Source organism: Hypanus sabinus, chromosome 16, assembly GCF_030144855.1.
Source record: "Hypanus sabinus isolate sHypSab1 chromosome 16, sHypSab1.hap1, whole genome shotgun sequence".
In the NCBI taxonomy this organism is placed as follows: domain Eukaryota; kingdom Metazoa; phylum Chordata; class Chondrichthyes; order Myliobatiformes; family Dasyatidae; genus Hypanus; species Hypanus sabinus.
In genome coordinates this window covers 64,595,914-64,610,629 of record NC_082721.1, presented here as the reverse complement: position 1 = coordinate 64,610,629, position 14,716 = coordinate 64,595,914, and the positions used below count along the sequence as shown (strand labels likewise).

Genomic DNA, 14,716 nt, shown 5'->3' with positions numbered 1-14,716 from the left:
GATTTTCTCAAACACGCAGACAATATTCCAAGTGCTGTCTCACCAGCGTTTTACAACGCCTTATAAAAACTTCGTAATTCTTAATCCACAACTCTTGTAATAAAACCCGATATTTTACTAAGCCTCCCTAATTACCTTCAGCTGAAAAATAAAATCTTGTTTTACATACACGTTTGCACTTCTTCCACTCCCGCGGAAGCCCACTTCGCCTCCCCCCCCATCCCTGACACACACCCCTACACCTGCGGGCTGGGTCCAATGAGGCCGCGGTGGGAGGGAGGAGCCGAGGACATCGGTGGAGATATAAAGGGAGAAGGGCGGAGAGTGTTCCTCACGTTTGTTCTGAGCAGTGGTGTGGTAGTGTCTGTGTTCTCCAACATGAAGTCCTCCAACAGTATGATCAGCTACTCTACGCGGGCCCCTAGGTATTCCCAGAGCCTACATCTGTCACATCGGCAGCCGACCATGAGCAGTAGCTCGTTCATCCTGCACTCCGCCGGTCGCAGCGGCGGGAGCATAGCCGGTGGTGGCTTCGGCTCTGGCTTCGGCTATGCCACTCCTGGCTTGTCTGCTACTTCGCTCATATTGCGAAGCGGCGGCGGCGTCGGCGGCGCCGGCTTGGTGGGTGATGAGAAGGTCACCATGCAGAACCTGAACGACCGCCTGGCCTCCTACCTGGCGACAGTGCAGCGCCTGGAGCAGTCCAACGCGGAGCTGGAGAAGGAGATCCGCGAATTGTCAACAAACACTGTTGTCCAAGGGTTCGACTGGTCGATGTACGACCAGACGATCAAACCCCTTCAGACGCAGGTGGGTAACCCGTTTACTGCTCAGACCGGTCACAGCGTTATAGTAAGAAGCTTTGCGCTCTGCCCATCCAGTGGTGGGTGGGGTTCTGGTTGCAGACAGGGTCTGATCCCACTGCAAGATGCCTTTTATTGACCCGTGTTCCCCTAACTCTTCTCCTATCCACATGGGACAAGCAAGATTCGGCATGGACTAGGCAGGTCGGGTTGGATCTGCTCAGAAACCTTGACAGTTGATGTTTTGGGTTGTTTGTCCACTTCCCTCCACTGATGTTGTCTGGCTTGCTGAGTTTCCTCAGCATCTGCTTAGCTCCAGATTCCACCATCTGCAGTCTCTGATCTATCCATGAGTGTGTAAAATCTTTAAACATTACAATTGTACCCGCACCTGACATCTCGTTCCATTTTCTACCACTCACTGTGGGGAAACCTACTCCCTTGTGTCGCCTTTAAGTCTTCATGCTCTCTCCTTAAATCTATCACCTCTTGATTTTGACTCCTCTAAAATGGGAAAAGGATCAGCTGCCCAGGTTATCCATGCCCCTCAGATTTTATGAACCTCTGAAGTCGCCCTTTGATCTCTTACACTGCAGAAAAAATGACCAAGCTTCTCTTTATAACTCAGGCCCTCTGGTCCTGATAATAGAGTTGTCCTCTTCCTGCAGCGTTGTAGGTGGCCTGGAATGAGTCAGTCTCTTTGTTTCATTTGTCTTCTGCAGTTCCTTTAAGGGTGCTGTGTCACATTGGGTGGGAAGGAGACCTCAGGTTGAGGAGATAGAGACTTGTGGGTGTCAGGGTGAGATATCTGGATATTTTATAGAGGAGTGGTTGCAGCTAACTTTTGAAAGATGTACCGGCCCAGCTGGGACACGTTTCTGCTCAGTGAGTGTTTGCCAGTCAACTGCGTCTGAAGAGTCTCTCATCCACAGTGTCAAATGACCAGACAGACTGACCCACCAGATCAGTACCTTGGGCCTTGCAATGTTGGAATGTGAGACAACATTTGATAGCTGTTCCCAGCACATCCCTGGGTGTGTAGGTTAAGACAGATGGTGCATTTTACTGTGCGTCTCAATGTACAGGTGTGATTACTAAATCCGAATAGGGTCTGTAAGGGGAGATCAGAAGGGAATTGGACCACAAGTCATTAAAAGAAGAATAAAGCATTGTAATATGAGGTGTTGTTCACACATACCATCACATAAGGAGTTAAAATCAGATCAGTGGCCCAGAGAGCTTGTGACGAGCAACAAGCAGTTCAGTTGCCCTTGCAAGCTGAGTGGGGGCTGATTGACAAAATGATTTCCCATTTATGCTTGGCTTCTCTAGTGCAGAATTTAAGACTGAATTCAAATACTGGATTGGAAGGAACATCAGAGAATCACTGATTTCCCTCTGGGATGGTGGGATGAGTAAATAACACATTGGAAGTGATGTCCTGACAAGGAGAGTGAGGGAGAAAGCTTGAGAAGGTCTGGGAAAAGACCAGCTTCACAGCCACAGGGACGGGTACAATTTCAATGTGGGATTTCCAAGTTGCACTTTTGATGTGGAGGAGATAGATTGGGTTGAGGTAAAGTTGTTCTTTATAAAGAAGGGAATTATGTATCTGTGCAAAGAGCAGCAGCTGGTGTCAGGTGAGAATGGATAGAGGTCTGGGTGAAGCTGTTTGTCTTCCTCTTTAACTCCCAATTCTATTCTTGAGTGCCTGAACTGTTTTCTATATTAAATAGCAATTACAAATGCATGCCTCTTGATTTCTGACTTCCTCTGACCTTTGTCCTTTTCGTTGTCCTAGATACTGGAAGCCACCCTGCAGAACTCCCAGATCGCTCTGGAGATTGACAATGCCAAGCTGGCTGCTGAGGACTTCCAAAACAAGTGGGTAACTTGTTTTCCTTCAGTTTCATTCCTCTCTCCACTGCTGGATCTTGCCCAGTGTATCCTAGCCACCTCCGTCCTCATCCATGCTTGGTGCTCAGTTATGTCTTGTTCTCCTGTCCTCTCTGTTGCAGGTGGCAGACCGAGCAGATGCTACGGCAGTCTGTGGAAAGTGATATCGAAGGCCTGCACCATCTGAAGGAGACCTACCTGCAATTACAGGACGGCCTGACCAACGACATCGCTGGGCTGGAGGATGAGATTGCCTTCCTGAAGAAGAATCACAATGAGGTAGGCGACCTCTCGTTGCTCTACTGTTTCCTCTTCACAGAGGGGAGTATCTAGCATAGAGTCATAGACACAGGTACAGCACAGACACCAGCCTTCAAGTCCATCTAGTCCATGCTGGACTGTTATTTTACCTAGTCCCATCAGCCTGTATCTGGATCCTAGCCCTTCATACCCCTTCCATCCATTCACTTATCAAAATGTCTCTTAAATGTTGAATTTGAACCCGCATCTACCACTTCCACTGGCAGCTCATTCCAGACTCTCACCACCCTCTGACTGAAGTAGTCTTCCTTTAACATTTCACTTTTCACCTTTAACTCATGGCCTCAAGTTCTAGTCTCATCGAACCTCAGTGGGAAAAAGCCTGCTTGCATTTACCCTAGCTATATCGCTCATAATTCTGAACGGTAGCTGTAAACCCCTGTCACCATTCCCCAGCGATGGCTGAGTTGCATTATCAGGTGGTCATGGTGCTCTACAGCACAAAAGTGGGCTTTTCAGCCCAACTTGTCCATGTGACCAGGTTGCCTAATTGAGGCAGTCCAATTTGCCTGTATTTGATCCACAACCCTCTGAACCTTCTTGATGCATATAACTATTTAAATTTAATTGTACCTGCCTCAGTACTCCCTCTGGCAGTCTGTTCCATATACCCACCAGCCTGTGCAGAAAAACAATGTGCCCTTTTGTCTCCTTTCCCCTTTTCGCTGAAACTTATTCTCCATAGTTTTGGACTCTTCAACCTTGGAATTGGGGAAAAAGCTATATTCACCTTGTCCCTCATGGTTTTATCCACATATACAAGTTTACCCTTCATTCTTCAATGGTCTAGGGGTACAAAAAACTTTCCAGGCTCTCGTTATAAGCGAAGCCCTCTAGTCCTGATGACCACTTTGTAAATATTGATTTTACTTTCTCCAGTTTAATAACATACAGGCACATGTAAGTTTAGAAGCTCAAGTTTCTATTTTGACTACCCTGTTGTGCAATGAATTTTAGCCCCAAACAATTCTTTTTCGAGGGTTGGGGGAATGTTTCATCCAATCCTTGATTTTTGGCTCTTAATTCTCTTGAAGTATCCATCACATGTAGCAGTGTAACTCCAGCAAGGCTTCTACAGTACATTGCCAGTCACAAGTGGGCTGTACTGATCCAGCCTTGTGTTCCCTTGTTTCTCAGGAACTGAACGTGTTGCGGAAGCAGTGTACCCAAGAAGTGAATGTTGAGGTGGACTCAGCTCCAGGCGTTGACCTGAATAAAGTCCTGGAAGAAATGCGGCAGAAGTACACCACCCTCGTTGACAATAACCAAGTAGAGCTGGATAAGTGGTACCAAGAACAGGTAAGGATTGGAGCAGCCGCTCACACCAGCTCAAACTGCAGGACAATAAATGACTGCTTAATATGCACATCATTGTGGAATAGTCCTTGGAAGTCAGTGGGCTGTGGAGGACATGTTATATTGCTGTGCTATCCACAATAATAGTTGGAGCTCCAAATTGTACAGGTCCTCAGCTGGCCACAACATTCCTGATTTGCCTATCTCCTGCACTCTTGCAGATAGGAAATGCTCCAAGTGACCTTCAATTCAAAGACCTGAGAGAAATTCTGCCCCAACCTTCTCAGAATCAGATTTAATATCACTGACACATGGCATGAAGTTTGTTTTCATGACAACAATGTGGTACAAACCTTTCAACAACAAAAACAGTGCAATAAATAAAGGGAATGGGGCAGTGTTCATTGTTTAATGAATCATTCAGTAATCTTAAACACAAGAGGTTCCGCAGATGCTGGAAATCCGAAGTTACACACAAAATGCTGGAGGAACTCAACAGGTCAGGCAAGATCTATAGAAAAGAATAATCAGTCACCATTTCAGGCTGAGATACTTCATTAGGACTGGAAAGGAAGTGGAAACAGCCAGAGTAAGAAGGTGGTGAGAGGGGATGGATCTGGAAGGTGATAGGTGAGACCAAGTGAGGGGTAAGATAGGTTGGTAGGTGGCTGAGGAAGGAGAGGGAAGAAGTGAGAAGCCAAGAGAAGATAGGTAAAAGACCTTTATCTCCGCTCTTGAAGAAGGGTCTTGGCCCAAAAAGTAGACTCTGTCCTCTCTGTAGATGCTGCCTGACCTTTTGAGCTCCTCCAGCATTTTATGTGTGCCATTTAGGAATCTGATGGTGGAAGGGGTGAAAATATTTGAATAATTATGGGTTTTCAGAATCCAGCGACTTCCACCAATGGTAGTAAAAGGGTATGTCCTGGATGGTGAGTGTCCTTCGTGATGTTACTTTACTGAGACACCCTCTTGAAGATGTCCTCATTGGTGGAGGATTGAGTCTATAACCCTTTGCAACCTCTTGCAATCTTATGCATCAGTGCCTCCATACCAGGCTGTGATGCAGCCAGTCAGAATGCTATCCACCATATATCTATGTCAAATCTCTTCAAACTCCAAATGAAGTAGATCAGTTGGCATGCTGCATCAGTGTAGGAACCACAATAGATCCTCAGTCCCGATGAAGGGTCTTGGCCTGAAATGTTGATCGTTTATTCCCCTCTATGGAGGCTGCCTGACCTGCAGAGTTTCTGCAGCATTTTGTGTGTGGTTCTCTGGATTTCCTGCATCTGCAGAATCTCGTATGTTTACAGATCCCCAGGAACCAGAGGCTGATCACCTCTTCCACTGCTGACCCTTCAATGAGGACTAGTGTGTGATCTCCCAATTTATCCCCCCCCCCCCAGCCCTCCTGGAGCCCAGAAAATTAGTTCTTTGGTCTTACTGAAGTTGAGTGAGAAATTGTTGCAACACCACTCAACCAGCTGATCTACCTCATCCCTTTAAACTGCTTCATCACCATCTGAGATTCTACCAACAGCACTGGTGCAAATTTTTCAATGCTTTTAAGCCCATGCTTAACCATAGTCATGAGGGTAGAACAGTGGATTGAAAACCATTGGAGTGACATAGACCTAGTGCAATCTAGAAAATACTTCCAGCTAATGTGATTTCTTCCCAGTCAATCCGACAGGGCAGGTTCCCCATTGAAAGCAGCATCAGCATTCGTAGTATCCGATGATAACAATCTGGAGACAAATACTGTAAACACAGATCCTTCAGCTCCTGTCTGTCCTCAGTGGTTAGAACCTCCCTACACTTGTTCCTATTTGGTGTGTTTAACCAGAAATCAACCCATCTTCATAGGCTGGTTACCCAAACCTTAAGTCCTGATGACTCAGAAATTGGCCAAGGTCCTTGAATCCTTGAATAGATACAGTGGGAATCCATTGTGAAGCTGTTCTCTGGTTGGTTTCTGAGGCCACCACAGAAGCTACCATTGATGGAGATCAAGAATGGGCTCAGTATGCAGTGACCAAACAGGGAGCTGTATTACCACTGAATGGCGTTCTTTGATTTGGCAACTGCTTCAGTTAATAAAATAACAAAGGTATTAATGGATTCAGTTAATAACACAACACAATCACTTTAGGATAGTGGTCACCTATTTGGTCACCTGCAGTGATCCAAGTACCAAGAGCTTCAAACTTCCTCCTTCAGTCTTATTCTCTGATGACTACTTTTATTCAGTGTTGGGCCTACAAACTGTGTTTGTAATGTGTGGTTCATAATCCTATCATGTCAAATGTAAAAGGTCTGATTACACTCTGATTTAGCAAGCTAGCTCGTGCCATTAAAAGATTCCATGGAGATCACCAATAATTTGCTCTAGGATTAGAGGCAGTTCATAAATTAGCTTAGAACATTACAGCACAGTGCAGCTCATGATATTAAATTAACCTTTTAACTTTAAGGTCAATCTAACCCTTCCCACTGACATAGTCCTCTATTTTTCTGTCATCCATGTACCTATCTAAGTTTCTTAAATGTCCCCATTGTATCTGCCTCTACTACTATCCATATATTAAGTGTATTTATGTATATGTCTTCGTATAACAAGTGTGAGCGCGCGCGCGCGTGTGTGTGTGTATATATTTATATTTTTATGTGTGTGTGTGTTTATTTATATATATATAAAACATTAAATATTACAAAGAAAAGGCAAATAATGAGTTTATTGAGGGGGTCCATTCAAAAATCTGAAGGCGGAGGGGAAGAATCTGTTTCTAAAACATTGAATGTGGGTCTTTAGGCTCCTGTATTTCCTCTCTGAAGGTAAGAATGAGAACAGGAGATGGTGGTGGTTGTCCTTAATAGACAATAGACAATAGGTGCAGAAGTAGACCATTCGGCCCCTCGAGTCTGCACCACCATTCTGAGATCATGGCTGATCGATGCCATCTTTTAGAGGACATTGCCTTTTGAAGATGGCCTTCATGGTAGGGAGGTTAGTGCTCATGATAAAGCTGGCTGAGTTTCCACCCCTCTGCAGTGGCCCCTCTATACCAGGTGCTGATGCAACCAGTTAGAATAATCTCTCATGATGGAGCACTTGATGGAACACAACTGGTAGCCAACTTACTGTAGACTTACCCAACAGTTTCTGTCCAGTCTACCTGTGTTATCTGACTTACTGGGGATTGACCTAACAGTCTCCTTGACCCAAGTCTCTTTCCAGTTTCTGTTATCTCAAGGACTTGCTTGGCATTGAAGAATTTTGTTTGAATTCTGAGTGTTGCTATGAAGGGACACTTTGACTTACTGTACTGAGGAGGGCCAGTACCATTGTGGATTGTGTTTCTGGTTACCATTTGGATGGCATCTCATCAACCAAGGTCAGTTGCCTCACATCCATCCCCCTAATCTTTTTTCCTTCTTCCAGCTCTCGATTAAAGAAGTCCAGGTAACTCAGAATGACCAGGCTCTCACCGGTGTTAAAACTGAGCTGTCTCAGTTCCGACATCAAGTACAGACTCTCAATGCTGAATACAATGGCTTACTCGGCAATGTAAGTAGTCTTTGCTTATGAGTAGAATAGTAATAAAAAGTTATTGCTCTCAAGGTGTGGGTTTGACTGCACCTGGACGGATTTGCCTGTTGGGCAGTGTCAGTGGGCTGCTTGGGGTCAGTCCACTGACTGTGGGTTTGGGAGTGAAGTATCAGCAAAGTCAAGCCATTTGGCCCATCAAGCCTGCTCTACCATTCAATCATGGCTGAGTAATTTTTTCCTCTCGTCTCCATCCTCCTACCTCTCCTAACCTTTGACGCTCTTGGTCATCAATAACCTATAAACCCCCATTTAAATATACCCAGTGACTCTGTCTCCACAGCCATCTGAATCAATTCCACACCTCATCACTCTCTGGCTGAAGAAATTTCTCATCCATTTTAAACGGTTTTCTTGTATTCTGTGGCTGTCCTATACTCCCCTACTATTGAAAACATCCTCACCACATTCACTCTACTTAGACCTTTCCATATTAGCTAGGTTTCAAGGAGATCCCACCTCATTCTTCCAAAGTCCAGAGAGTACAGACCCAGAATTATTGAATGTTCCTCATATCTGAACCCTTCATTCCAGGGGTCATTCTCATGAGCCTCCTCAAGACCTTTTCTAAGGCTAGTCCATCCCTTAGATAAGGAAGCTAAAAATGTTGAAGTGTTGTTAGGAGGGAGGCGTGTGTGTGAACAGCATGTTTCCTATAACGTTGTTGGAAGTACATGGCTCAAAGTTCAAATTCCTCAGCTGTGATGGTGGGATTTGAACTTCTGGTCTCAAAGTTAAAAGTCCAGTGTCATAACCTCTTGTCCATGCCATTGAAAGTTGTTCTGACTGAGATGGCCTTATGCTTCCAGATAAATGCACTGGAGAGCACTCTAGATCAGACTGAAGCCTCGTACGACAACCAGCTTCAGAGTTTGCAGTTCCAAATCAGAAGCCTCGAGGCTGAGCTGGTAAATCTCCGGAATGAGCAGATGCGCCTGAAGGCCGAATATGACAAGATCCTTAATATCAAGATGCAACTGGAAGCTGAGATAAGCCAGTACAAATGTCTACTGGGCACCGGTAACCAAAAGTAAGGCATGGACAGAATTTTGGGAGTCATTAAAAAACATTGGTGTTGTAAAGCATTGTATTATCATTGTATTATTCACTTAACTTGTTAGAATTGATTTCTTGCTGTATACTATCCGGACAGATCATTCAGAATCAGATCTATGATGCCTAACTTTGGGTCTGCACCAGCAGTACAAACTAAAATCTATTATAAATCACAGAAATAATGCAGAAGAATGATGTAGTGTTCATGTACTGTTGGGACTCTGATGGCAGAGTGGAAGAAAGTATTGATGTACCAGGTTTAAAGATTAGCGTTATCTGTCACTTGTACATTGAAACATAGAGCGAACTGCATTAATTCCATCAACAACTAACATAGCCTGAAGATGTATTGGAGACAGCCTGCAAATGTCACAATGCTTCCGATGCCAACATAGCAGGCTCTCAACACACTAACCCTCACATGTTCATCTTTGGGGATGCTGCAGCCAGTCAGGAAGCTCTCTGCCGTACAGCTGTAGAAACTTATTAAATCTCCTCAAACTTCTGCCATTCCATAAACAACTATGTTGAGAGTGAAAAGGATAACTGAACGTGGAATATGGTGTTAGAAAACACAGGCCAGGTAGTCAAAGTGTGAGAGCTGCAACAAAGTAACTTGGAGGTAGAGTTCTTCTTTCAGTAGAAGTCATTTGGTTGAGTAGGAACTCGCCTTGAATCCATGTTGACGGTTCCTCGCTAATCTTCATCCCTTTTTGAAGGCTGCTATGGAGCAACTATGGAGAGCCAACATTTGATGCTTTAAATCCAGTCTTACAGTTTCAGTAGGAACCCTTCGATGTCTAAATGTCTGTGCCAATCACACACCCGTCTGTACTGATCCCATTCACCAGAAGTTGGCATTTTGTACTGTGATATTTATCTACACATCCATACAATTAAATGTACCTGCTTAACCACTGCTTAGGCATGTTTCTGTTTCTAAGCATATTTGATGAATTTCTTCCTCACCTCCTTCACTTCCTTGCCCATTTACCTTACTCCTATGTTCTCTAGTTCCAAGCATCTCTTCTGTGGGGCTGTTTCCTACCAGTTACCCTCTCCATGCCTGGCATAATTTTGTCTACCTCCTTGAAAGTCTTCCTCGGCCACAGCTACAGGGAAAGTGCCCAGCCTATGCAGTGTCTCCTTATAACTGAAATATTCTGGCGAATCTCCTCTATATCCTGTACCATGTAGTCACATCCTTCTTACAGAATTTTGCTTCCTGCCCTCCTCCTCTCCCAGTGCACTAAACCTCCATTTTTGTGTTAACCTTTGCTAAGAACATTTTCTTTTTTTCCCCTCCTCCCTCCCCCTAGCATGATAACCGGTGGAATATCTTCCTCTGGCCTCATATCTGGAAGGACTGGTAAGTTTTGTACTGTGTTTTTCTCTTGTTATATAAGGAGGAAGCTTTGTGTATCAAAGAGTGTAAATTGCTATGTTAATCCTGCCAAACACTGAGCAATGGATGAAAAGTGCCATACCCTACTCCTTCTGTACTACTGTTTACCCCTTTTCTTTACCTTTGTATCTTTCTCTCCCCTTGACCCTTGTCTCTTGGTGACCCAGTATTTGAACCCACCCTTGCATCTCTGATTCATCCCGCACTCATTGTGGGGCTGAATCCCACTGCACTACCTTTTGGCTGTCAAGTCTGGAATGATCCTGCCTCCTGTATTGTTTTGTCCGACTCTTTGAACGCTGTTTCCGTCAATAAGTTTGAGGTCAGGTTTTATTTTTGTTCTGCTACCTGACCCATTGTATTGACTCTGCTTGGATGTAGGGAAGGAGTGAGGGCTTGGTGGGTGAAATTGACTCTTGTCATTGACAGAAACTTTAGTCTTGGGAATTTGGTTAGTTGTTTTTCTTTGCTTGGACTACATCTCTTGACAATCAAACATCGTTTACAATTCAAAATTGTTTATCGTCATTTTTGTAATGTAAAGGAGAGTAAAATGATTGTCACTCCGGATCTGAAGCTGCATAAAAAATACACAAGAGTACACAATAAAAATTTTAAAAACACAAATATAAATACTTAAGATTTTCTTACTTAGGCCACATAAAGTGACAGTAGGTACAGGAGAATCTGTGCGTAAGGTGACAGACAAGAAATGATAAAGTAGTGGCAGTGGGGTGGGTTGATCAGCCTGACAGCTTGGTGGAAGTAACTGTTTTTGAGTCTGGTGATCCTGGTATAGAGGCTGCGTGGAGATGAACATGTTGCACAGTATTACCTTGTGAACCTGGAGTTCAAAAGGGAGTATAAGCTCTCTAGACCCCATCTCCATTGACAAATCCAGCCACGTTCTGGACCCCAGCCACACACTCAGCCCACAGTCTGAATCCATCTGCCCCTGGCTGCACATCCTGTTTGGACACCTGATTCTAATTTTGGGCTAATGAGCAAGTCACACAGAAGACCATCAGTTTCTGACCATTTACACCTCACCCTCTCCAGCCCCTCCTGATTCTGTCCACCCATAGTTTCTGCTTATCTCTCTTTAGCAGCTGTCTCCACTTTCACATTCCCCTCACTTCACCCACCTCGTTCATTTCCTTTTCTTCCTCCACATCCGTCACCCAGCTCCTCTTCCTCCTCCCTTCTAACTGATACAACCTGCCCATCTATCACCCATCAGTCCACCAACTACTAACACACCATTCCCCCTCTAATATAGTCATGTCCTCTCTCCCAGTATGTGTGCTTTCAATGCAAAATGTCAGCAATTTCTCTCAACATACACCCCAAAATGCAACTTGATCCATGAGTTCCTCCAGAAGATTGCTTCAAACCAAACGATCAAATTGTTTTTGATCACATCATCATGGAAATTTCTTTACCCAGTCAGTTAATCAGATCTACCAATCTTTCCCCCCCCAACCCTCTCAATCTATTATCTTAGTCACTGTAAACATTTTAAACAAATTTATAGTGCTGTTTATATTGTAAATGCATTCAAATATTAATGCACATTTTTTGCATATCTGTATTTTAACCTCTAACTTTATTTTGATATAATTTGTTCATAATAATTGTAGAATGTTGTTTTTATTGCATATTGCACCTGGGCCAACACACATGTAAATTTCTAATACATGTAAATGTATATGGTGAATAAAATTAAACCTTGATCAATGCCAGATTATCAATGGTTTCCTGCACTTTGAACTGTATTTAATCTTTCTGGAGGTTAACTGGTCTTTTCTTCCTCTCAAATTTAGGCACAGGAAGTAGTACGATAACCATCAAGTAAGTTGTACCTTTTGACATCTATTCTTGGCCTGGGAGGGTGATGGGTGGGATAAAAACTTCAAAGCCATAAACATAGGAGCAGAATTGGGTCATTTGGCCCATCAAGTCAACTCCATATTCTTTCATGACTGATGTATTTTCCCTTTCAATCCCATTCTCCTGCCTTCACCCCATAACTTCTGACACTCTTACTAATCAAGAACCTATCACACTCTGTTTTAAATATTCCCAATGACATGGCCTTCACCACTGTCTGAGGCAATGAATACCACAGATTCATCATCTTCTGGCTAAAGAAATTCATCCTCAACTGTATTCTAAACTGCTGTCCTATTCTGAGGCTGTGCCCTCTGGTCCTAGACTCCCAATTGTAGGAAGCATCTGTTCCAAGTCCATTCTATCTCAGCCTTTCAGTATTTGGAAGGTTTCAGTCAAATTCACCCTTCATTCTTCTAAACTCCAGCAAGTACAGGCCCCTCATAAATAAACCCTTTCATTTCAGGAATCATTATTGTGAGCCGTCTGGACTCTCTGCAATACCAGAGAATCCTTTCTTAGGTAGGCCGCCTAAAACTGTTGACTATACTCCACCCGAGACATTGTGATGATCTCCAGTGGTGGCTGCCTCTCCTTTTTTTCTTTATTCCTTTCTGATCAATAGTTATTTCTGTGAGCGGACAATACTTCTTGTTACTTGGGGATGTGGGAGCCAGTGGGGACCAGCCCAAGGAGCATCACTTTACTGTCGTCTCTCTCAATCTTGACAGATCTTTGCCTTTGAATTCTCAACTTAATGGTGGTTTGATGGGAATTCAGAATTGTGACATTGATTTTATGAAATGGGAAGCTGCCAATTACCTGCTAGTTATAGACTCACAATGGAGATGGAGACAAAGTGTGATGTATGGATTTTAAATTCTGTTGCTCAAGACCTGTGAGATGCTAATTCAGTTGTTCTTCATTCTATTTCAGGACCACTGAAATCAAAGGTAAGCCTCCTCTTCAATCTTATTTGCTGACATTACATTCAAGGGCTAGGTTTGATCTTTATTCCTTTTGGATATTTTAGTAGTCTCTGTTCAATTGGCCACAGCTTGGATCGAAACAAGAAATTGATCTGCTGGTGGGGTGTTGTGTTGGAGGGCAGGCGAAGGGAATAGTCATGGTGGTTTTGTGTGGAGCATCTGACACTCTGATCCAGCGTTTGCTTCAGTTCGTCTGGGTGGGCCAGGCCAGGGAACAGGAGCTGGCCGCTGAGCACCTCAAGCCGGTTCTGAGCTGTTGCCCCATTGCAGAGACGAGCACAAACACTTGAATGATGCTCCAGTGAGTCACCAGAGGATGTCATAGACTTAGATCCTGATCACAGTGATGTGAACCTGTTACTTTCAGCAGTTCGTGGGGCACTTTGTGCTAAAGACGACTGAGAGCATTAACTTTGATCCAAAATGAAGGACAATTAAATTTATTCCATTTGGTTCCCAGACATCCTCGAATAGAAATTTGATCTTTCTTTCCCAGTCTGTCCTATGTGACTCCAGACCCACCTCAGATGGTTGACACCTGTCCCAGCTCAGTTTGGGGACATGTGGGGAGAGGCAATAAATACTGGTCTCAAAATGGAAGATCTTCAATTTTAAAGGGTTGTATGTGGATCCCCGGAGGCGAGAGCTGTGGCAGGGGAGGAGATCGAGGGACCTGAGCTATAAAGTTCTAGTCTGCAAAGTTAACCTGTGTTCTTTGTTTTGCTTAGAAAATATTGCGACATGAAGACTCTGCCACAGAAGGATTTCCAGGGAGCCTGGATAAAGGCCCCCACAACTCTTGCTTGCTGCTGGGATCCCTGGGATGTGGGCTGCCCTCTGTCCTCTTACTCTTCACTTTCTGCTTCAGATAAACATGGGTGGAGGAACCAGATGTCCTGCAACTCCCTTCAAGCGGAATTGCTGTGCTTCCAACATGGTTGTTATGTTATGGTTGTCTTCACTGAAAGAGGGACATTGTCACTCCTAGCTGCTTCCCTCCTGAACCCAGGTCCAACACCTGACAGCTGTGGAAAACATGGTGTGACTGGTCCTGGGGGCACAGCATGTGGGTGAGATTCTGTCCTGTTTGGGCCCAGGATAGGGTTGAAGGCCTTGTGTTGTCTGTTGTTCCACACTTGTCTTGCTTGCTTTCAATAAACTTCTGCCTGAACCATAACGCTGTTGTGTATCTGTTTAATATGAGCACTAACTCCACTGAATCCATGGATGAACCTAAATTGGCAGTGTAGGCTGAAGGTTGTAGGGAAAATTTAAAAAGGATCTTGATCCACTGAGGAAGTGGACTGAAGATTGGTGATCAGGGGGCCAATGATTACCGATCAGTACTATTTCTGCCACTGCCGGTAAGGAGTTTATACATTCTCCCTGTGATTGTGTGTGTTTTGTCTCGGTCCTCCTACTTCTCAGAGATCTGGTAACGGTTAGTGGGTTG

General features: G+C 44.2%; 1 protein-coding gene across 1 annotated transcript; it reads left to right on the top strand.

Moving 5' to 3' along the window:
- The first annotated feature begins 356 nt into the window (after positions 1-356).
- LOC132405850 (keratin, type I cytoskeletal 19-like) lies at positions 357-14,440 on the top strand. The gene is made up of 10 exons (XM_059990845.1): positions 357-810; positions 2,605-2,687; positions 2,822-2,978; positions 4,158-4,319; positions 7,759-7,884; positions 8,733-8,953; positions 10,299-10,348; positions 12,208-12,235; positions 13,211-13,227; positions 13,992-14,440. Exons 1-10 carry the CDS (start codon positions 379-381, stop codon positions 14,006-14,008), a joined length of 1,293 nt encoding a protein of 430 aa, XP_059846828.1. The 5' UTR covers positions 357-378; the 3' UTR covers positions 14,009-14,440.
- Positions 14,441-14,716: the final 276 nt, after the last annotated feature.